This window comes from Zootoca vivipara, chromosome 7 (assembly GCF_963506605.1).
Source record: "Zootoca vivipara chromosome 7, rZooViv1.1, whole genome shotgun sequence".
NCBI classification, from domain to species: domain Eukaryota; kingdom Metazoa; phylum Chordata; class Lepidosauria; order Squamata; family Lacertidae; genus Zootoca; species Zootoca vivipara.
In genome coordinates this window covers 39,286,640-39,309,157 of record NC_083282.1, presented here as the reverse complement: position 1 = coordinate 39,309,157, position 22,518 = coordinate 39,286,640, and the positions used below count along the sequence as shown (strand labels likewise).

Sequence of the window (22,518 nt, the reverse complement as noted above, 5' to 3'; positions counted from 1 at the left end):
CTCCTAATCATTTCAGTTTCTCCATTTTGTATCTTTTCCACCTCTACCATACCCTTTTAGAGATGGGGTGAGAGAACTGAACATAGAATTTTAAACAGGGACACGCCATAGGGCAGTTTATGTGAAGGCATACACATTACTTGCTGTTTTATTTTCATATCCTTTTCCTAATATTGAGATTGCCTTTTTCAGTGTTAAAGTATACCTCTTCACACCCATCTCTTCTGCATACTGCTTCAAAGTTATTGATGTGTATGAGGACACAAGTGCACAGAAGTAATTGTGCATAAGCAGTACTATTTTTTTGAAGTCTCCAGAAACCCACAATTATTCTAACATACATACAAAATTTATCCGCCTCATATCAACATGCTTAAGTCTAATTAATGCCAAAAGTGTTAAACCCACAGAGTAACCCGTCATGCCAGGCTTAGCTAGGTCACACCCCCTCACCTTGGGAGGAAGGTAATCAAACCTATTGTTCTCTCCCAGCCTGCCTGAGGAGCTCAACGTGTGAGGTCTGATCTGGTTGCTCCAAACACAGACTGCATGGCTCTAACAAGCCACTCTTGTGTTCCTGTACCAATAATTTAGGAACTTTTTTATAATAATTTTTATTAATTTTACAACGAAATACAGAAGAAAAGAATAAACAAGAAAAGGAAAAATAAAAAGAGAAAAAAATTCAATCCATTATCCAATCATAATTCTTAACACTGTAGACTTTCCCGCATCCCCCCTCTTGAGTTCATTTTAATAGCTTAATTTGCAGTATTCATATTTCTTAATTTTACATCATAATTTATAATTTAAACCTTAATCTTAAACATCTATCCTTAAAGAAAAACATCTTTCTCATTTACTTCAAAACCATTATTTCTTGCCCAAAAATATCCATATAACTTTTTCTATATCTTTTATTTTATTTTATTTTTAATCCCAACTAATTTATTCCCCCTTTCCTTGGAGTCGATGTCTCCAGAGATTTCAGCTAGCTCCTTAAAACTTTCCAGGTTCAGACCGTCTTTATCCATTCTATATAGATTTAGTCCATATTCCACCTTCACCCCACTCCTGCTCTGTCCCAATACAGCCCTTGCTCAGCCCTTTCCCCCCTGCTGTATTCCCAACTTATCGTCAATCTCATTTGCTTTCTGTCCCCCATCTTCTTCTCCCCCCCCTCTCTCACTGGGGTGGCAGCCTTTCTAGTTTTCCCATTTATTTGGGACTTTTGGGTCAAATCCATTCCCTGTTCCTCCCCTCCCACCGGTGGAACAGTGATTTCTTCTTCCACTTCTTCTTCCACTGCTTCTTCTTCCTTATTTTCTCCACAATTTAAATCTTCTAATTCAAAGTTCAGTTCTGTTGGTTCAGCAATCTTCTCCTCCAGAGCTGTTACTTTTCTTTTGGGGTTGAGCATCTCCTCTTTCATTTCAAAAATATTTTCCAGGATTAAGTCCCAAAGTATGTTTTCCTCTTCAGAATCCAAAACCTTCTCCTCCATCCTGTTATTGTCCTCCATTTCAATACGTGCGTCAGAGCCGGAAACTATTCTGTTTCTTAGATCTTCCTCTTGACACTCAATCTTAAATTAAGATTAATTTAAATTAAATTAAATTAATATTAAACAGTCTACTGTCGTTAGTTCTCAGTCCCTCAATCTCTCAGTCTCTGATAAACAAGCACATTCCTTTCTATTGTGATGACATAATGGCGGCTAGCCGGTCCTTCCTTTGACCCGACTCCAATTCTCAGAGGGGTCTCCTCTTATCAAAACACAGTCCTTTGCAGAGATCTAGATACAATTTAACTCTTCCCCTTACTCTGCTTCAGGGAAGTGTTTTAAAGCCAATTTTTAGGCATTCACATCTACTGCATCATCGAGCACTCAAATGGAGAGACCGACTCCCGTTTTTAAGTCTCTTCCCTTGGCCAAATTGTCCAAATTAATTCAAATAAATCCAATTGAAACTCACGCTTTTAATCCAGTTATTTGGGAGAATTGACCACTGTAGCCCTGCAGTCCTGCAGTGTCACGCTTTGAAATTAGCGATCTTATGCCTGCCGTGTCGCAGCTCCGATCCCCCCGCTCTCGGGGGCTCAAAACAGAGCCTTACGGGGGGAGCCCGCTTTTGACACCCGCCAGACGACCTGACCCCAAGACGCTTGACTTGGGTTTTATTTGGGGGGATCCGCTTCGCTGGAGCGATTTCCCCTATCTTCAAAGCGCCGAGGTCCGCTCCGCTGAACGGACCTCCGACTGCGATGGCATTGCGATCAACCGGAAGTCTCTAATTTAGGAACTTTCATCACTGTAATTAAGTCAAGTTTTACTGCCTATGTTTTCCGAATGATGTATAGAAAAGCACATGAACCTGACATGTTTGTAAGTAAACCAATTGAAGTGTTTGTAAGTGAACCAGTTTTTAATGCACCAAACGTGTGATCTTTTTCTATGCCGAGGGAAGAGGGACCATTTTGGAACCCACAAGGGTGTATTTTAAACATCTAACAGCTTTTCCCCACACACTTTGCTACGTTTTGTGATTATTAATCTCTCACCAAAAAATACTTGCCCCAAACTTCGATCTTGGCATCCAGGAATTCTCCTTTTATACCTATCATTTCCCCTTGCTACCAACAAAGATTAGTACTGGGGAAATGAGGGGCAAATTTACATTAAATGAAAACGAGCATTAAGAAAGTGTGCTGGTGCAGATACACTCTAAGCGTGTGATTTTGAGCAAAAGCTCAGGAGTCCTGTTCAGATCTAAACTGGCAGGGGACAAGGCTAGCCTGATGTGGTGAGTTGCCACTATAAGTGAGCATTTTAACCCAGCTCCAGAACAAGCTGCCTCTCATGTGAGTCTCGTTGAGTAGCTGACATGGAAAGAGTGCCAAGAGGATAGGCGTCTGAAAGGCTTCATCCCTATAGCAAGACTAACCCAACAATAGCAATGATCATGAGAACACCAGCAAGAATACAGATGCTGATGAAGACAATGTCACTGGTGTCCTGGCCCTTGCTCTCGTAGACTTCTGCTGCCTCCATATCCTGCTGTTGGGACTCCACCAGATTCTCTGCATGCTGGTTCAGTCTGTAGGGATCAGAGCCAGAGAGAAGAGTCACAGAGGCCTCTTTCCTTTTGGGCTCGCACTGCACTTCATATTGGTGAATGTCCTCCTGGTTTCCATCTGAAAAGTCAATATACAGGATGCTGACAATCACAGATGTGTTGTTTCTTTTCTATAAAAGAAGAAACACACACAAAAGAAAAGTGTTTTATTTTAACACCAGTGCAACCAGTGAACACCTTCCTTTTCTACATAAGTAATAAATCTTCTAAAGAAGTAAGGCTGCCTAAGGTTTACTAGGTACTAATTTATTTTTAATCCAGTAGGTACTTTACCTACCAGAGAAAAATGGCAGATAAAGTTGATGGATGATGCCGAAATGGCTAAAATGACCGGAAGAATCAGAAAGCAGGAAGACCAAAATTTTAATAAGGAATGGGGGAAATTTATAACCTATCTTAAAAACCATTGCAAACAGTTAAAATCGTTAATAGAATTGGGATATCACTTGTAGCTTAGTGGTGAGTTTTGGATACAATGGAGATGTAAAAGATTTGGATTATCATAAAAGATGCAGGAGGACATGATTAACAATAGAACCCACAAAGGGGAGGAGGGAAGTCCACGAGATTCCTTGGAATCTTGCTTTTATGTTGTATGTTTGATATGTGACTGTAAAATTTTAATCTAAATCCTCTTTGTTTTCTAGATAAAGCAAGGTGCATGATGCCCTGAAAGGCAACAGAACGCAGGTGTACCTAACCAACTCCACAACTACCAAGCTGAACACAGCTCTCAAGCAACATATTGCAGTTGCCATATGCTCAATATCTTTTTGGGTTTCTGCAGTGCCAGACAAAACCAGATGCTTCTTGAGAAGCCCCTGTTGGGCCACCACCCCCGGACAGTTAACTGTGCTCAGCTTTCTGGATCGCAGTATTATGCAGGGCTATACAGAGAAAAGATGGATTAGGTGGAATACAGTTTGTACTAGTGTCAAACTGGAGCAAGCTTTGAATAGAGCAGAGGGAAGTTATGTGCATTTTGTCTTTGACATTCAGCACGTGTACTGGTTTTTATATTTCCGCGATGGAATCTTTGGTACCACTATCTGACTTGCATATGCTATGGATGCAGAGCAGACGGGAAGAAAATCAATACGATTGGCCTGATTATGAGCTACTCACAGCTGGTGAATCCTTTTTTTATTCTACTGGTAGGCCATACCTTTCCTTCCAGCCACAGTACATCAGTCAATCAATGTAGCCTTTATCAGAAGAACCTGCATTAAAACGCTTGTAGAGCTTCCCCTTTCAAAGAGGGAATAGTGCACAAAGGAAGCAGACAAATCTGCTGCCAGAAATAAAAAAGTCCTTCTCAAGCTCCATGAAACTAGAGAAAGCAAAATGGGATTACTCATTGGATTATCATCCCATCGTGCCGCTGGACATCTGACCTGCTGTGCCATCATTGCCAAAAAACAAAGCAACAAATGCACATGGTTATTAGACCATTGTTCTGGACGTATTTTTTTAAAGTGGTTTATTTCATACTGTGGCCTCATTTAGGCCCATAAAGCCTCATTTATGGTAACTTGTCATAGGCAGCTGCCTTGTTTGGACTCAGACCGATAGTCCACCTAGTTCAGTATTGTCTATGCTGACTGCCAGTAATTCACCAGGGTTTGAGGCAGGGAATCTTTCCCAGACCTACTTGGAGATGCTGAGGATGGAACCTAGGAACTGTTGCATGTACAGCAGATATGCCCTGCCACTAAGCTACGGCTCCTTCCCATCACCTTAAGATTGCCTGGTATCGCTTGTTCTCTATCATAGCAGAGAAGTCATGCCCACAGTTCAGGAAAAAGGCACCTTAACAGCTCCCACCTCCAATTTATTGCCACCTTGACTGTTTTAGGCCCTGGGTGTTGTCTACCTATGTGACTGCCTTGTGATTGGCGGGACATAGCCACCTGTCAATCAAGACCCACTTGGGCCAAAAACTCTTTAAAAGATGACTGTTGCCAAATAGGTCTTTGTCCCTCAGCCGACCATCTAATCTGAGGAGGCCAGGAGCATGTTTATAAGTAGCTGCAATAAGAGAAAAAGACTTGAAACATTTTCTTTTTGATGTACCATTCTGCTTGTACCTTGTCTTTTTATTCTAAAGAAACTTAATAAAATTGGCTGTTGGGGACTTGGGTGCATTTCTGCTGGACTCAAAGGGATATTTCTCACCCTCACAGGGCTGTACAAGTCAGATCTGACAGAGAAAAGAAAAGTCTCTGTGGTCCAGGGAAGAGCTGGGAAGGCTTGATGATCTCTCGTTTCCCCTCATAAATATGTGCCTTGGATTCACAAAACTCACTCTCATCTGGAGGTAGAGGGAACAGAGAACCTCTGGCCTGGCATGACTGACCTACCTAGACTGAATGGAGCAAAAGGCCCCTTCTCTCTTCTTTTACACACACCTCATGGAATCACAAAATGGCACAATAAAGGGAAACAAGCTGAACTTATGACTACCAGTTCTTTGATCGTGACAAGTCAAAACTATGTCATGAGGAAGCTTGGCTTAGCTCGCACGGTTTTGAAAATATGTTGAAAATACATGAAAATATTATGAATAATTTACAAGTTATCTAGTATTCCCCAGCAGCGCACAGCCTCATTTCAATGTTGTTTGGATGCTCAGCACCTTTGACTGCCAAGCCATTGACCGAGGAATGAGCACCCCTCATTTTCTCTTTCTTTCTCTGGCCATAGACAAGTTATTTAATCTAGGGTCTTTAACGTGAGCCTTGCCACTTGCACATCAATGACTTCCCAGATGACAGGGACCTAAAATGAAATTTCTCATGAATCAGAAAGTAACTGCACCCCAAAGCGATGGTTACTTTAAAAAATGTGGGACTCATGTCAATCACCTATAACTTATAAAAATATAGTGCTTGTGTTACTATCAGTAGCCAGACAGCCCTATACTGGAAATCATCAAATATTCCTATGAGAGAGGTATGTTTTACTAATGTATGGAACACAGCTTTATCTGAATATCTGGTCAGACATGTAGTTTGGGGTGAAGCCAAATCAGACAGTTCTGAAGTGGATCCGTCTCCATTTTTAAAATTATATAAATATGGAGAGTCATATAAGTACTCCTCCCATGACTCCTCATTGTGATTAGACTATATAGTATAGACTCATCTTAAAATCTTGGCTATATGTAACTGCACCTCTGTAATTTGTTTTTTTTTATACAGAATATACTCAGCGTATGGTTCTGTTATGGTTTGTATGATTATGTGTCAGTCTGTACATACATTTATGATAAATTGATTAAAAATTATACTAAATTATATTAAAAGAAAATGTCGGACTTAGGAGCAGTTTTCTAGTGGTTAAAAAAAGAAAAGCCCAAAGCAGCAGTGGTAATTGAAGGTGTTATTGGTGCTGTGGTACCAGGGTTTTTTTTTAACCTTTTCCTTGCATGCCACGATTCTATTTGAAGTACACTCACTCTTGTTAGCTGCTGAGAGGAAATTTCCTCCCAATGCTTAAACTGAGATATTTTTCTAAGGTCTGCAGCAGGGTGGAAGGAGTTAAATTCTCCCTGCTTTGATCCTGATATTTAACATCCCCTAGCAGAGGCTGCTATTTGCATTTTTTAAAGAAATGTGCCCAACAAATGTGTGAATCTCCACCTTTAATGTTACTCTGGTTTAGCTCTTAGTTTTTCTTTGTGCAACCTGAGGATAATTTAACACATGCTGAACATCTGGAAGGATTTTGCTTAGTTTTAAAAAAACAAAACAGATTTGAGTTGCCCATTCACAGTATGCATTCTGATTATCACGAAGCCTTCTTCCAGAAAAATCATTAGACCAGGCTATCAGCCAGAGTGTTGGAAAACTTTCTTAGAACAAAAACTGAGTCATGATGAGCTTTCTGTCTACGCTTGGATGCCACATAAGTTACAGTTCAAACAACAGCAAAACACCACATTTACACCACAAACTTTTATCCAGGCATCACAGGCCGCTTACTTCAGAGTATAATGGAGGATACTTTTATCTTAGACAGATGCTTCTCAGCCTGACCTACCTCATAGGGTTGTAGTGAGGATAAAAAAGGGGGGAGGGGAGAACCAACAACAAACGTTAGAATGTGCTTTACCCCAAATAGTTCTTTCCATTCCTTCAAATACACACCTATAGATGTAACATTTCCCCTATGTGTTTGTGTGTAACATTATGGAGATGGTGTGGAGAAATGTGAGAGTATGTGTGTGCGAGAGAGACAGAAACAGAGAGAAGATGGGGTGAGAGACCCAGGATGGGAGATTCCCATGGGAACCCCCATGTACACTTCCTTGAGTTCCATGATGGAAGAAAAGTGGCATATAAAAATGTATAAGATAAATAATAACTGCATCTGCATTGCCTCATCTTCACTCCTCCAGTAGTAATTCTTCTTCTTCTCCTCCCCTTATCCATTCAATGACACAACTGTGTGTTGGCCTTGTAGTTCCCTGTTATTTATGTTGAACAAGCAAAGCAAGCAGCCAGTAGTAAGGGGCAGCAAGTAATCCACACAGGAGGACTTCACTAATTTGGCCACGGGAACAAATCCAGGAGCAGATGCTCTGAGGATTGGTCCAGGGGCAACGAATGATCATAACTGTGTCTCCTGCTGATACAGAATACAAGGCCCAGGAAGCCAACATATTTTACTTGGACATGGCCTTAATTTATACAAGCCTAACTTAAAAACAACAACACAATACTGATCACTTACCTGCGGTTCTGTACCACAGGTTTCAAACCTTGCATGTATCCTAAAATTCAAGCCGACCACTTGTGCAGGGCAGGACGGGATTCCTAAATATATCTTATTCCTCTCCAGTGGAGCCAGTGACTGTGTGGGAATCTGGATCTGAAACTCTGTCCGTGTGCAGCTGACATTCATGAGGACAACTGCGAGAGGGGAAACAAAAGAAAGGAAGAACCCTTCCCTGAAATCACCGGAGGTTAATAACAAATAGGTGGCAGCATTCCCACAGGTGAATCACACTGTCTTAGCCAGATATGTCAGTGGACCTGATACAGCGCTGTCAAAAGGGAAGTCTATGTCCTGTATTCTAAAGTCCTATATGGGGGTATATGTATTGGCTGACCAGATATATGGCTGCAGGCTTACAGCGCCGGGTCCCAAACCACCTCTCGGAGGGTAGGGCGGTAATTGTTCTTGATAATTTTGTCACCCCCCCTCCACGATGGCACCCAGGGCGGCCCACCTCCCCTTCGTTCGCCCCTGCCTGGGCTTAACAGAAACCAGAGCCTCAAAGAACTACTTGGCTAATTTTGTTAGTGATCTAATCTGAGTATGAAGTTGCACTTTACCAAGTGAATCAGGGAATAAGACATAACCAGTGGTAAAAGCCACAGGCTCAAAATAAGCGAACTGAAACATTTGCTTTATCGGTACGCAGTATTTCATACAGAAAATAATATTATCTTCATGCAGAAAGTAATAGGATGAGCTAAAGCACAGGTTTGAAACTAGATAATAATCAACACCACCACATGTGACTCTGGGCAGCATACAGTTTACTGTTTGGGAAGGTTTATCACGCCTTTTCACTCCCGAGTTCATTTTTTCAAAGCTCACTGAGAAATCCTCAAATACATTAGGTTGGTAATTTAAAACCCTACTTCCAGCTTAACAACAGCAATGTGAAATAGAAGGCGCAGCTCTTAACTGCTGTTCATTTCCTAATATCCACCACAGGAGATTGACACCACTGGCTCTGACCTGGGACAAAGAAACCAGTTCCTGCTGTGCAGTTCAGCGAACACATACAAGGTTGGTCTTTGGTACTATGCAGGAAGGAATGTCCCATGCAGAAATAAGCTAGAAATCATCCCTCACACATCCCTGAGACACTGTTAGTCAATAGCAAGACTGCTGTTTCCTGCCCAGCTTTAGGTGTGTGTGTGTGTGTGTGTGTGGAGTGAAAGTGTGAGTGATGCTTGTTATGGAGTTGTAAATCTTATCCTGTCAGACTTCAGCTCTAGGGCAATAAGATTCTGGGACCCAAAGGAGCTTGTTGTCAGCCCACATGAAACCAGAAGCAGGTGTCCTGTCCAAAACAGGCAGAAGTCAAGGTCCAAAGCAGAAGCATACATTTAGTCAAACCCAAGATCCAAGAGAAAAATCAGAGAAAGGGAGCAGGAGCTTAGGCTCACTTCTGAGGGAAGCTATTCAGACTGCCAAAGACAAGCAAGCTCTGAGGCAAAACCTTTATAGGACATGGCGTCCTGGGATTGGTCATTGGGGGTCAGCTGACTGGGTGCTGAACAGGCTGGCATTACTGTCTAGATGGCACATCAAAACCCAGTGTGGTGGGCTTATGCTACTGGTGACACAGGATGTGAAGCCCCTGATCATGACAGTTGGGAGTTCTTGTCTAAGATCCTGCGCCCTCCCTTTCAGCACTGTACACATCCATATAAGATCTATGCATCCCCAATTATTTTTGCAGCTTGCACTGCGCTGCTGTGTTGTGGCAGCAGCATGGGCACAGTCGCAGGTGAGGGTACAGTTGCAGTGACGGGGCTGGCGGCAGCACAGGCATCATGACACCCAGAGCAGGGAGAGGGCAGGATCGGGACCTGGATTTGCGGAGGGATGTGTCATGGGGGCAGGGGCATTGTCAGCCATTTTGCTTACAGCAGCAAAATGTATCGGGTTGGCCCTTATGACATTGTCCATGTCTGGAAGCACCCAAAGTCATTTGAGAAGGTGTGTTGGTCTAATGAACATACATACATACATACATACATACATACATACATACATACATACAGGTGTTTATCTTTGTCCTTGCAGCTGACCTCTTTATCCTGTATATCTTAGCTGGTACCAAGAATCAAGGTAGCTCTGGTCTGATCTAGTACCTCAGTTCTTCTAAAGCTTCTCTCGTTTTGTTTATTATGACTATATGAACCCACAGTGAAGAAGTGTGCCCTTTGCAGCACTAAAATGAACAGAACCAAACAACAGAGAACATTCAAAATAAAATGTCCAACCCATTCTGCCAAGGATTGGACCAGGTGTTGACCAATACCAGCTACCAGATTTCAGCCCACACAATATAAACCAATATGACACAAGACAGAGCAAGTATACTGCAGAAAATCCATCTTGGATGACTTCACTCTAGATGACTTAAACAAGACTTCCAATTTCAGCTCTTATGCAGCTGGCCTCTTGCAAAGCTCATTACAGAAATACAACCTGTGATAAGTAAATATTAGAGTAAAGAAATATCAAAGCAAGGGTTGAAAAATTGCCCATATTTCTCCTGAAACGAAGTATGAACTACCAAATACTTTCTGACCATGTATATTTAATAATGATACAGTTTGGAAAACAGCATGCAAAACAGAAAACCACTGATTGCATAGCTTTCCCCCATAATTTTATATAATTTGTATGCCAGTGCAATAATAAATTTGGTAATTAATTTCAACAATGATTATTATCTTCAGGCTTGTTATGGATTCTCTTGTTCATAAACACGCCCCACCCAATAGTCCACACAACAGAAAAGCTGGGTGAAAGAGGTCAGGTAGTGAGCCATACCTCCGATGTACGCAACAGAGAAACCTCGGTTGGCCGTGTTCCTGTCTGTGTGAAGGACCAATAGCAGCTTGTTTCTACTGGATATAATAGGAGACAGCATTTCTCTCCCACACCACTTCCCCAGCAGAGACGCCTTCTCGGTGCCTCCATCAAACGCAGCCAGATGGTCATAATCACAGCCATCTGTCAGGCTGTTCCGCCCCTCCAGATCCAAGTCCAGGAAGAAGACTTTGATTCGATATCCTGGGGGCAGCTGGATGGCCCAGTGACACTTGATATTATTGGGGTAATAGTTGGGATACTGAGGACTGGAGAAATTTCCTTTGATGGCTGTGTACACCTCCTGACATGCACCTGGTTACAGAACAAAGAGAGTGTGATACAATTCAGACAGCCAAAGAATGAACTTTAATTTCTTGTAGTGCTGTGTAAGACATTCATAAACACTTCTCTCCCTCCCACATCCCTCTCCCCAACCCAATGGGAAATGCAATTTCAACTTCTTAACACCCCCGCCCCAAGCTTGGCTGTAGGGTAGCCGCTTGCTCATCACCCAAAAGAGGAAATGCATCATCAAAAGAAGAGGTTTGCATACAATCTGCATATGTTGATGTGTATGTATAGATTAGGGATGGGGAGAAATTAGATTCAGTTCACATTTAAACAATATAAGAACCGAACTGTAGCCATCCTTCAAAATTCACACTTCTCCAAGTTTTGCAATGCGGTCCTATAAACAAGTAATGAACATAGAAATGCATACGACCACCAGGATAAGGTGTGCATATAAATGTATGCATTAGTGAGTTTGATACACCTACTGACATTTTTTTTAAAATAACCCAACATCATATTCCCTAGCCCCTGTGTCCAATGGGAGACCTTTGTCCAAGCCCTATAGCAAAATCCCCATCTAGTCCGACGTAGAGCTGGCAAGCTCTTCTGGGGAAATGCACATTGTAAAGATGTCCTAGGGCTAAAAAAACTTCAGAATACAGATAAGGGCGGGGAAATCCCTGTACATAGAAAGGTAGTGCATCTGGGAGAATACTAAGGCACACTTTTTCTCCCTGACAGGCTAGCTTTCCTTAGGAATACAGTTTTGTATGTTTGTGTTTAATGTTTGGCAGAAAACATGCAACCCTCTCCTGTACCTTGAAGTTGTATAGCTCTTGGAGGTTGTGCCATTTTTTAAATGTGTAAATTAGTTCTGTGCCTTAATTCCCACACTCCTTTTGAATGTGGTGAAGTTGTCACAATGTGATTTTTACTAATCATTTTCTGTGGTTAACATTTCTTCTGAATATGCATCGGTGTGGTGAGATCTCAGATTTGCCACATCCTGGAGGCTGGTCAAACACTAAGGTTCTCCAGGATGTGGTAAATCTCAGATTTCACGATGTGGGACTGCATTCAGAAGAAGTACGTTTCCGAGCACAGTTCAAAGTGTTGGTGCTGACCTTTAAAGTCCTAAATGGCCTCGGTCCAGTATACCTGAAGGAGCGTCTCCACCCCCATCATTCTGCCCGGGCACTGAGGTCCAGCGCCAAGGGCCTTCTGGCGGTTCCCTCGTTGCAAGAAGCCAAGTTGCAGGGAACCAGGCAGAGGGCCTTCTCGGTAGTGGCACCCGCCCTGTGGAACGCCCTCCCATCAGATGTCAAAGAGAAGATGTCAAAAACCCCCTTTAAATCCATATCAGCAAAAAGGAAAGAACTCACTCTGAAAATCATCTACAGGTGGTACCTAACACCACGAAAACTAGCACTAATACGCCCAGGAACCTCATCAAAATGCTGGAGAGGATGCACCTCAACAGGCACATATTTCCACATGTGGTGGGAATGCTCCAAAGCCCAACAATTCTGGAGAACAACCGTAAGAGAAATAGGTAAAATAACCCAACAAACATTAGAACTTACCCCAGAACTGGCCTTGCTAAACATCTTCCAGGACAATAATGCCCACCTACATCACAAAGAACTCATAACCCACTCTCAGCTACCAGAAACACCATAACCAGACACTGGAAAGACCTGGCAGGAGTAAACATGGACCAATGGTACCAGGCGGTATGGGAAACAGCCCTATTAGAAAAATTAACCAATAAGTTGAAATTGACACGGGGTCAAATAGAAGAAGACGGCTTCACCCCAGTATGGTTCCCCTTTATCGCATACACAGCCCAACAAGACAACGACAGAAATCCACCAACAGCATACAAATCAATATGGCTAACCTGACCCGCCCACCCTACTCACCTAAAACAGACCACCACAGCCAACCACAAAAGAAAACTATATCCTAGGCCAACCCCAACAACTCTCACCATCAAAGGAAAACAAATGCACAACAAAGAACCTGCACAACCGATGCTGACAACCCCCCCAACACACTTTAAGTAAACTAGAAACATTGTCACACCACCCCCACCCCCTCCCCTTATCTACCGCTCTCCCCCTTTTCCTCCCCAATGTCTCAACAATTGAAACTGATCTGTAAAAATGCTATGAGAGACACTGCCCATGTCTTTGTAAACTGAGAAAACCTTTAATAAAAATAAAAAAATTTTAAAAAGAGAAGATGTCAAAGAGAAGAGAACTGTTTAGGGAGGCTTTTAATGTTTAATCAATTATTTTATTTTATTTTTCTGTTGGAAGCCGCCCAGAGTGGCTGGGGAAGCCCAGCCAGATGGGCGGGGTATAAATAAATTATTATTATTATTATTATTATTATTAAATACTCAACAAGCAAACATATTTTCAAAATGAACGTTAGAAACAGATATAATGTTGCCAAAGCTTAGCATTGGGTGAATCCAAGTGATTAGGAACATATCATAAAAGTTTTAAGATTTGCAAAGGCTGAAATACTAACTTCAGTTTTAAGCAATGCTAGTTTGTTAACCTTACTGAGGTCAGGATCCATCTCTCAATTTATACAAAAGCTAAGGTTATTTGGGGAATGAGTAGATATATCCCATTTTTCCCTAGGCTGCTTCCACACCAAGCATTTTCTGAGAAAAGCTGCACTTGTTCATTCTCCTTTTAAGATGCATCTGCATAAAAAGTCAGGACCAAAACATACTCTTCTCATATTTCCCCCTTTTCAGCTACCATTTTGCTTTCAGAGCTCAGAAATTGACTAAAAAACAAACAAACAAACAGTAGGATAGCTGCAGAATCTCCCATGGCGCAAATGGCCTATCACACAGCTGTTCAGTCGGTTTTGGAGCCAGTTATGGCCTGCTTGCATTTCTCTAGCCATTTCCTTCTCTATGATCTGTCTTTCCTCTCTAGGAATCAACTTTGCCACTTTAACCTTTCCCTTTCTGAAGAGCAATGTCACTATACTGTATCCACATTTCCCCCCCCCCTCTTTTGCATTGTAGTGGAGCTGGAGTGAGGGAAGAGGAAACATTTAGCCCTTTTGCCCATACCATGATCCCAATGACAATCACATCCTGAAACATTTGGAGCCGAATTAAGCGAGGCTCCCCTCTTGGTCACACAATGTTATTTGGATTCCAGAAGTTTAGAAGCAGAGTTGGCATTCTACCTCCAGCTTAAAGTAGAATCAGCAATATTTAGGTGCTGCTAAAATTTCCATGTCTAGAAGGACCCCAGGATGACTTCCTGTGCTAACAGAGACTCCACAAAGCCTGCCATGCCTCTGCTAACTTGATCTTGGCATAAGGTAAAGGTAGAACTTTCTTCCATACCTGAAAAGAAATATGCTTTGAAGCCTCTGCCTGCAATGTTAAAGTCTGATTTGAACACAACCAGCAGTTTCTGTGCAGAAGAGACGTCTGGAGGCTTCACGTGCCCACAAAAGTGACCAAGGAGTGTATCCCCCATAGTTGACCCATCAAAGATGGCTACATAATCAAAATTGCACTGCTCACTGTTTTCCATCTGGAAGTCCACAAAAATCAGTTTGATGACAGAATTTGAAGTTGCCTGGATGACCCAACGGCATTCGGCATTGTTAGGGTAATTCTCTGGGTAATCGGGGCTTGTTATTGATCCCGAAAGGCCGGTGAACACACCCCCACAAACATCTGGAAGCAAGAAAGCATAACATATTAAAATGAGAGAGAGGTTACAATTCAAGTTGCATTTACATCACATGACTTTCCTCAAAGCGTCTTAGGAAGTGTAGTTTACCTCTCACAGAGGTAAAATTACCAGCACTCTTAACAGATGAAAGTTCTCGCGATTCCTTGGGAGTCATGTGCTTTAAATGTGCTTTAATATGTGGTGTGTATGCAGCCCCATAAACAGGGGCCACCCACAGGGGGGCAGGGCGATCCGCGCACAGGGGCGCCGCGGCGATCTGTGCATGGAGTCCGCCTGGCGGAAGCAAGCCCCACGTTGCCGTTTCGGGCAGCGCGGGGGCCGAGCCACTGTGCCACTCCCAGGAGAGACAAGTGGTTTGGGCGCACTGCAGGCCAGGCCCCGCGGTAAGTTCCGCCCCCCCCCAGGGTGTGCCATTTTGTCACCCCCTCAGGGATGACACCTGGGGCAGACCACACCCCCTGCCCTAAACCTTTGCCCAGAAAAGGGACATAAATTATGTCATACAGATCCCCACCTCTCCAAGCAATAAAAAGAGCCAAAACAAGGCACGTGAAAACTGGAAAAGTATAGAAAATGAGGACAGATAGTGGTTCCAAAGAGAGAAGTAAGGTTGTAGGCCCTGCCACTTCAAACGAGAGAGAAAGTGATGCGGTGAGAGGAGCCACAGTGAGTGCTCCCAGGCTATCTTCATTGTATCTTCACTGTTGATTTGTTTGCAGGGAGATTAGACAAGTTTATTCAATGAGCATTCATTCCGATTTCATTGCAGAAGGGTTAGATGACATTGTATCAACCTACACTTTCCAGTGCATTTCCTTACAGAAAAAAATCTGATCTTTAGGAGAAGCGGGTTTGTTGTGCAAGACTCCCCCCAATCAAATGTCCAACCTGAACCTGCCCTTTTGCCTCCAAAAGTGACAGTCTGGAAGCCCCCTTTGGAGCTAAGTAGAGAAGACTAGATCCAATGCATATGTCTGTATGTAGGAATTGAAGATGAGAAACAAAATGAATGAGAAGAATGAGATGAAAAAGAATCAGCATGCAGGGGGTGTATGGGCTTCTTTTTGCCCCATGTTTCTAGGCACAGGTCCCAAACTGCTGCTTTCTACTGACTCTGCATTAAAGAGCAGGATTTCATGGGGAAAGTGCTGGGGCAAAAGAACAAGCGCTTGGTCACAGCGCTTTGAAGACTTGAATCTAAAATGCATGGGACAAGATGTAAGTGTGGGTGGTCCCTTGGTTTTCACAGTTCAAATAAGTTTCCAGGTTGTGGGAGGCCTAGAAGATCTCACACATATATAGGAGGAGGATTCATGACTTCATGAAGTTTGAGAAACATTGCTTTGAATGGTGGTCATTCACCATCATTTTACAAAACAAAACACTATTTACAAAAGCCACAGGCACTTTGTGCTTGCTGACATAGGTTGCTGGTTTGAAACTGCTTACTCTGGGGTAGCCTTACTGAAACCAACAGGTTTTCTAAGTTGCAACTGGTTTGCAAATCACAGCCTAAATTCCCATTGTGAGGTCAATTCCTGCTTCCAATTACGCCAAGAAGCAATAAAACTGTAAAGAGAGAGAAGAATTAAGCTTGCAAACCCTTTCCTGCCAGTGCTGGCCCCTGAGACGGAAAGAATCCAATGTTACTACTCTTGAATCCTTCCGTGAGTGTTCAGGAAAAACCCTTGAGAAGAAAAATACATTTCCACTTGCAATCTCTGCACATTATTTTCTTGAAATCACCAGGAGTAAGCATAATAAATCTCAGTTGCTCCATGATACCATTTTTATGGACCCATCCTGATTACAGTTGATTACAGTTTAATATGAAAAGGGAAATGTAAGAGCTTTTAAAGGAAGTCTAAGCAAGGATTTCTAAATGCTCTGGAAATCTGTATCTAAAGATAATTGATAAGCAAAATTTAAACTAAATTTTAAACTGCCCTTCTTCAGTTAGCCTCACCAGCAGCTGGTAGTAACTGATTGGGGAAGTGTGGTACTGTATACCATCGCAGTGTAATATATTGGATTATGTCTGCGGAGAACCACACTCAGTTCCCCGCTCAGCCCTGAAGCTGAATGACCTTGGTCTAGTCCAGGCATCCCCAAACTTCGGCCCTCCAGGTGTTTTGGACTACAATTCCCATCATCCCTGGCCACTGGTCCTGTTAGGTAGGGATCATGGGAGTTGTAGGCCAAAACATCTGGAGGGCTGCAGTTTGGGGATGCCTCACTCTCATCCTAACCCACCACAGCTACAGACCAACTCAGTCACACCAAGTCCAGACATGCAAGTTGTACTTTCAAGGTCTGCAAGGACAGTGGCCTGAGCTGGAGAAACTGGAGATACAGCCAGGTCGATGCACTGCTCCGTTGACTACACCAAGGTAGAAATCTAGGCTCCTAAATATGTATACCAGGCAGGCCTAGTCAACATAGAGACTTTGTAATGCCTGCCAGCCACAGAAAGTGATGCTGCACACCTCTTTTCTTCAGCACCGGAATGAAACTTTGAGACCTGAGCATCTACAGACCTCAGAGGTTCTCTGGGGTAGGTCCCAGAAAGGAACTTGTGTCCCTGACAGCCACCACCTTCCCCCTGCAGCCTGTGCGCTTTTATTTTTGCTCTCTGAGGTCAAGTACCCTCTCAGTATATTAGCCAGTTTCTTGCCTTGCTTCACTCTCTCACCACTCTACACAACGAGGCATGTTTTCTCCTCTATATCTGGCTCTTCGTGCTTGCTGACTCTGTTTGTACAGTAAGGCACACTGTGTTTGTTCTTTATAGGCCTATTACACTTCCCAATCGCTGTTTGCTTGCTACTTCACTTTTGACTCCTCTTTTCTCCTCCGTTTTACCTGTTCTTTTCCTTCACCAGCTCTCGCGTTGTTTGTTTTGATTGCCTAAGTGGTATTGACCCCCGCCTGTCTTTATAATCACGGATTTGCCTTGTGCCTTAATGAGTAGCTTCAGCTCTATTGGCCAGCTTAGACGTTGTACTTGCTGCTGAATTTTCCCTAGAGCTCCACTCTTGTAAAGGCTTATTCCTCCTAAGAGGCTCTAAATCTGTAAGGTGGTGCTGTGTCCCCTGGTGTACAACACAGCATGACATATACATGGTCTGGCCTAATGTTGACTGACATTTCTTATTCTGTAAATACGTTTTAATGTAATGTTGATGTATTTTTTGTATATCACCTTGTGAAGGTTGCAAGAAAGACTTCATAGAAATAGTTCGAATAAATAAACTATTCTCTCTTTCGTAGAGAAGCTGCAACTGAAGCCAATTCTAACCTTTTTGGTAAACTGCAGAGAATCCTTGGCTGGCCACATGGTTATCCGAGTGGAATATTACAGTCATGATGTTCCAAGATGATGTAAATGGTGGAGGAAAACTTGTGCCACAGAATTTTCCTAGGAGATTGCCTTGGTCTTCCGAGATCCCATTGTAAATCATGAGGTAGTCAAATTCGCAGTTGTCATGGTATTCCAGGTCAAAGTGATGAAAGGTGAGCAAAACAGAGGACCCTTCTGTTACCACTATGAGCCACATGCAATCTGTATCATATGGGTAGAGTCCAGGGAAATTCGGGCTTGAGACGTTGCCATGTGGCGCTGAGAGGACACCACCACATTTGATGCCTACAGAAAACACAAACATTTGAAGAGCAACTTTGACTAAGCAGTCACTGTAGCCTACTGTATCTATAAGCAACAACTTGAAGAAATATATAGCGGTGTAAGTCCCCACCCCCAAAACTCCAAAATTTATTTCTGAATGTGGCTTTGTCTGTACAATGCCATTCTCCCTAATGCCTTTCTCCTGCTTACCCAAGGGGCATTCATTTGACCATCTTTGCTTGTTGAAGTCAGTTAAGACATATTGAACCAATCTTGTGAACAGTTTGATGTGTGTCCAGATAGTGACTCAACACACTACAATGTAGTATTATTGCCCATTTTGCTAATATTAGTTGGTTATTTTACATGCTTTACATGAACTGTAATCCACTCAAGAATTTCTGGGACTAGGCAGACTCAAAATAAAATCTAAATAACTGCCACAGGCAAAGAAGAAATCTTCTGTCCTTCCTAAACTTTCACAACCAGTGTGTAATGCATTGTCATCAGACACTATAATGGACCACAGGGCAAGATCTACAGCTAGTAGATGTTAGCATAAATCCTCTGCATGGCACAGATGCTGCATGTGGATGAATGTTTACTTTATAAAACTGCTGTACTTTCCCACACAGGAGCTCAAGCTGTAACCTGATCTCCTGTCATGTGATGTTCTTTGTTCTGTTTCTACTTTCACTTTCTACTGAACTGGAGAGTGATGGCTGAACACACACTCTCTGAATAAACGTAGATTAGCACCTACGATTGTTTGCTGTCTTCTTTACCGAAGCCAGTGGCAGTAGTAAGAATATTGGTGATTTACACCCCAATATTCTAACAGTAGATAGATAACATAAACCAGCATCATATACATTCCTTTACTACATAAAGTTTATGCAGTGTATACCGTAACTTCTCATCCCTGCATAAATCTAAGAGAATGAATAATTGCATATTATCTTTCACTGGAATATCCATCATATCTAGCAAGGTTCTGTTGTCCAGCTCATTTTGGAGGGAATCTGGGCATGTGGTGAAGATCATAGCTTGAGAGAGCTATGGAGTTGAATGGAAGAAAACAAAAACTTTGGTTAAGATTGGGGGAAACGTACCTAAATGGACAATAGCATTGTTTTAAAATCTGAAATTAAGTTGTAAGGAGGAGGAAGGCCTTCTTCAAAACTGAGTATCTTCTTCTCAAATGCAGCTACAGGTCCATAGAATTTAGAAATAGAACCCATTGGAAAGCATTAGTCACTCTGCCTTTCTTCACACAATTTCATCTTCTCACTAAGAACTTTAACTCTGCTCAACGGAGCCTGCTAGTTACCCTAAACCTGTTTATATGCCTACAGTGATAATTGAAAAGAAAGAAAGAAAGAAAGAAAGAAAGAAAGAAAGAAAGAAAGAAAGAAAGAAAGAAAGAAAAACACTGTTCGAGCACACCACTATAAACATGGTTCTAAGCACACAAAAACATCTCCATATCTACAGCTCTTTTGAAATCAACAAATCTTTGCCCTCTGTTGTTCTTCTCAAAGCACATACACTGCTGCAGCGGACCCATTCTTCTCAGTAGGGGTATTGGGTGGCTTGAAGCTTCCACCCTGTCAACCTGATCCAGAAAATACTTGTGGATGCAAGAGTTCAGAGATGTATACAGTTCTATGTTAATTCCAGTGGAGGAAGCTTGACCCCCACGCTTCCTTTGCCCACTTGGACCTGCTCCCTCCATTACATGAGTTATGGGCATCATACATGCAAGAGATCCATGTATGCATCTGATTGAGGCATGGATACAAGGACAAATTTGGAAGCCCTAGCTTAAAAAAAAAAAGCAGTGTATACAGGGAGCAGATTACTGAAAGATTTGTAAAAGAAGCATCATCAGTACACAGCGTATTGCAAGTGCACCATGACAGCTAATGTTCTAGAGTAAGTACCCTACATGATCATGAGAAACAAAGCAAAGGCAGTCCATTTAAAAAAGAAACACGATTTTGCAAATGGGCCCAGAACACAGCCCCTAAAATGCCTTACCTTACCTTTCTTGGCATTTATCCCATTTGCTGCGCAGAAGAAAGTTATTGTCACAAGGTGTATGAGAAGCATCTGCTGCATCCTTTGACACAGTTATGAAGAGACAAATGGACCCAATGCCAGAAAACAGCCAAAGTATACTCAATGGTGCCTATCTGAGAGGGGAAAAATAGCTGGAGGCCTGTCGAATTAATAATGGAATGAATAATTCATTGCTTGTTTGAATTAGTAACCTGATCTGTTCTTTGCTTCCTTCACTCGGTTTTAACGATCTGGATCAAATGTCCCTAGGATTTACACTGTACCAGGTACCTTGTCAATACACTATATTTGGAAGCGATGTTAATGGTTGGGATATGGTGCATAACTGCAGTAAGTCAGTGCTGACAATATGCCCTGAAGGGCTCGTGAAAATAATTTAGTTCACCACGCAAGATAGGGAACCAAATTAGGAATTTCAGATTTTACATGGAAATGTATCTGGGGAATTAGCTTGATTTTAAAATATGGGGCCTGCTGCACAAAGCCAGTAGTTGATAAAAGAAAGAGAAATATGAGACAGATTTTTAGATTTTGATGAGCTGAACCATACTAAAGGATCAAGGAGCTTTTCAGTTCCCTAATTACCGTTTGGATGGTGAACTGCATATCACAACCCAGTCTCTTCAGACTGGTGGGCATGTTTATTTTTCGCAGATATATTCTGCAGCATCTCATTGACACAATAATTGCGCATTAGTAGCGGGATCATCCACACATCATTCCACTTTGTTCATTGTTCTGTGATGCTTCCGCAGTGTTATTGCATTATTGTCATGTTCGCGAGGGCAGGGGGAGAAGGATTCTCTTGTTGTTGTTGTTTAGTTGTTTAGTCGTGTCCGACTCTTCGTGACCCCATGGATCAGAGCACACCAGGCACTCCTGTCTTGCACTGCCTCCTGCAGTTTGGTCAGACTCATGTTCGTAGCTTCGAGAACACTGTCCAACCATCTTGTCCTCTGTCGTCCCCTTCTCCTTGTGCCCTCCATCTTTCCCAACATCAGGGTCTTTTCCAGGGAGTCTTCTCTTCTCATGTGGTGGCCAAAGTATTGGAGCCTCAGCTTCACGATCTGTCCTTCCAGGGAGCACTCAGGGCTGATTTCCTTCAGAATGGATAGGTTTGATCTTCTTGCAGTCCATGGGACTCTCAAGAGTCTCCTCCAGCACCATAATTCAAAAGCATCAATTCTTCGGCGATCAGCCTTCTTTATGGTCCAGCTCTCACTTCCATACATCACTCTTGGGAAAACCATAGCTTTAACTATACGGACCTTTGTTGGCAAGGTGATATCTCTGCTTATACAAAAGCTAGTTGGTCTAGCTTCTCTGTAGGGAGCGAGTTTCAGAGTCTGGGAGCAGCCACCGAGAAGGCCCTCTTTGGTGTCCCCACCAAGTGTGCCTGTGAGGATGATGGGACTGAGAGAAGAGCTTCCCTTGAAGATCTCAAAACCCAAGCAAGTTCGCATTGGAGAATACGGTCTTTCAGATGACTTGGACCTAAGCTGTCTCAGGTGTCAAAGGCAAAGAGGTGTGTCTTCAGCGTGATCCAAAAACTGCATTGTGTAGATGCCAGATGCACCTCATGAGGAAGAAATTCCACAACTTAGGGACTGCCATAGAGAATGCCCTCTCCTGCATTGCCACCACCCCATACATTTAATAAGGCAGATGGGGCTACCAAGAGGGCCCCCTCTGAGATCTTAACAACCAGGTGGGCATACAGTAAATTCAGGGCCAAAGTTGTTTAGGGCTTTAAACACTAAATGTGAGCAATGTCTTCAATGTCCTTACCCCAATACTATTTTACCACTGGCACTACCTAAAACTCTCAGGAATTTATGCCTATAGTCTGAAAGTTAAGCTTAGAGCGGGGAACATGGCAGTAAGATCACTGGACAAGTTTTATACTGGTGAGAAGGAACGTAACCTTTGACTAGTAGCAGGCTTACATTTTGAACAAAGCAGGTGGAATTAAAACTATTTCCTTCTGTCTTTCTCCCTGCCTCCTCTGTTGTGA

At 42.6% G+C, this 22,518-nt stretch overlaps 1 protein-coding gene across 2 annotated transcripts; it reads right to left on the bottom strand.

The window, feature by feature from the left end:
- Positions 1 to 724: 724 nt before the first annotated feature.
- Positions 725 to 22,465, bottom strand: CDCP2 (CUB domain containing protein 2). Of its 2 annotated transcripts, none has more exons than XM_035124244.2 (5): positions 18,096 to 22,465; positions 14,440 to 14,778; positions 10,722 to 11,075; positions 7,872 to 8,050; positions 725 to 3,247 (listed from the first exon to the last, which is right to left on the bottom strand). In XM_035124244.2, exons 1-5 carry the CDS (start codon positions 18,460 to 18,462, stop codon positions 2,930 to 2,932), a joined length of 1,557 nt encoding a protein of 518 aa, XP_034980135.2. In that variant the 5' UTR covers positions 18,463 to 22,465; the 3' UTR covers positions 725 to 2,929. The 2 variants fall into 2 exon arrangements, with proteins under 2 accessions (XP_034980135.2, XP_060132878.1); XM_060276895.1 differs by having other exon boundaries at positions 14,623 to 14,778.
- Positions 22,466 to 22,518: the final 53 nt, after the last annotated feature.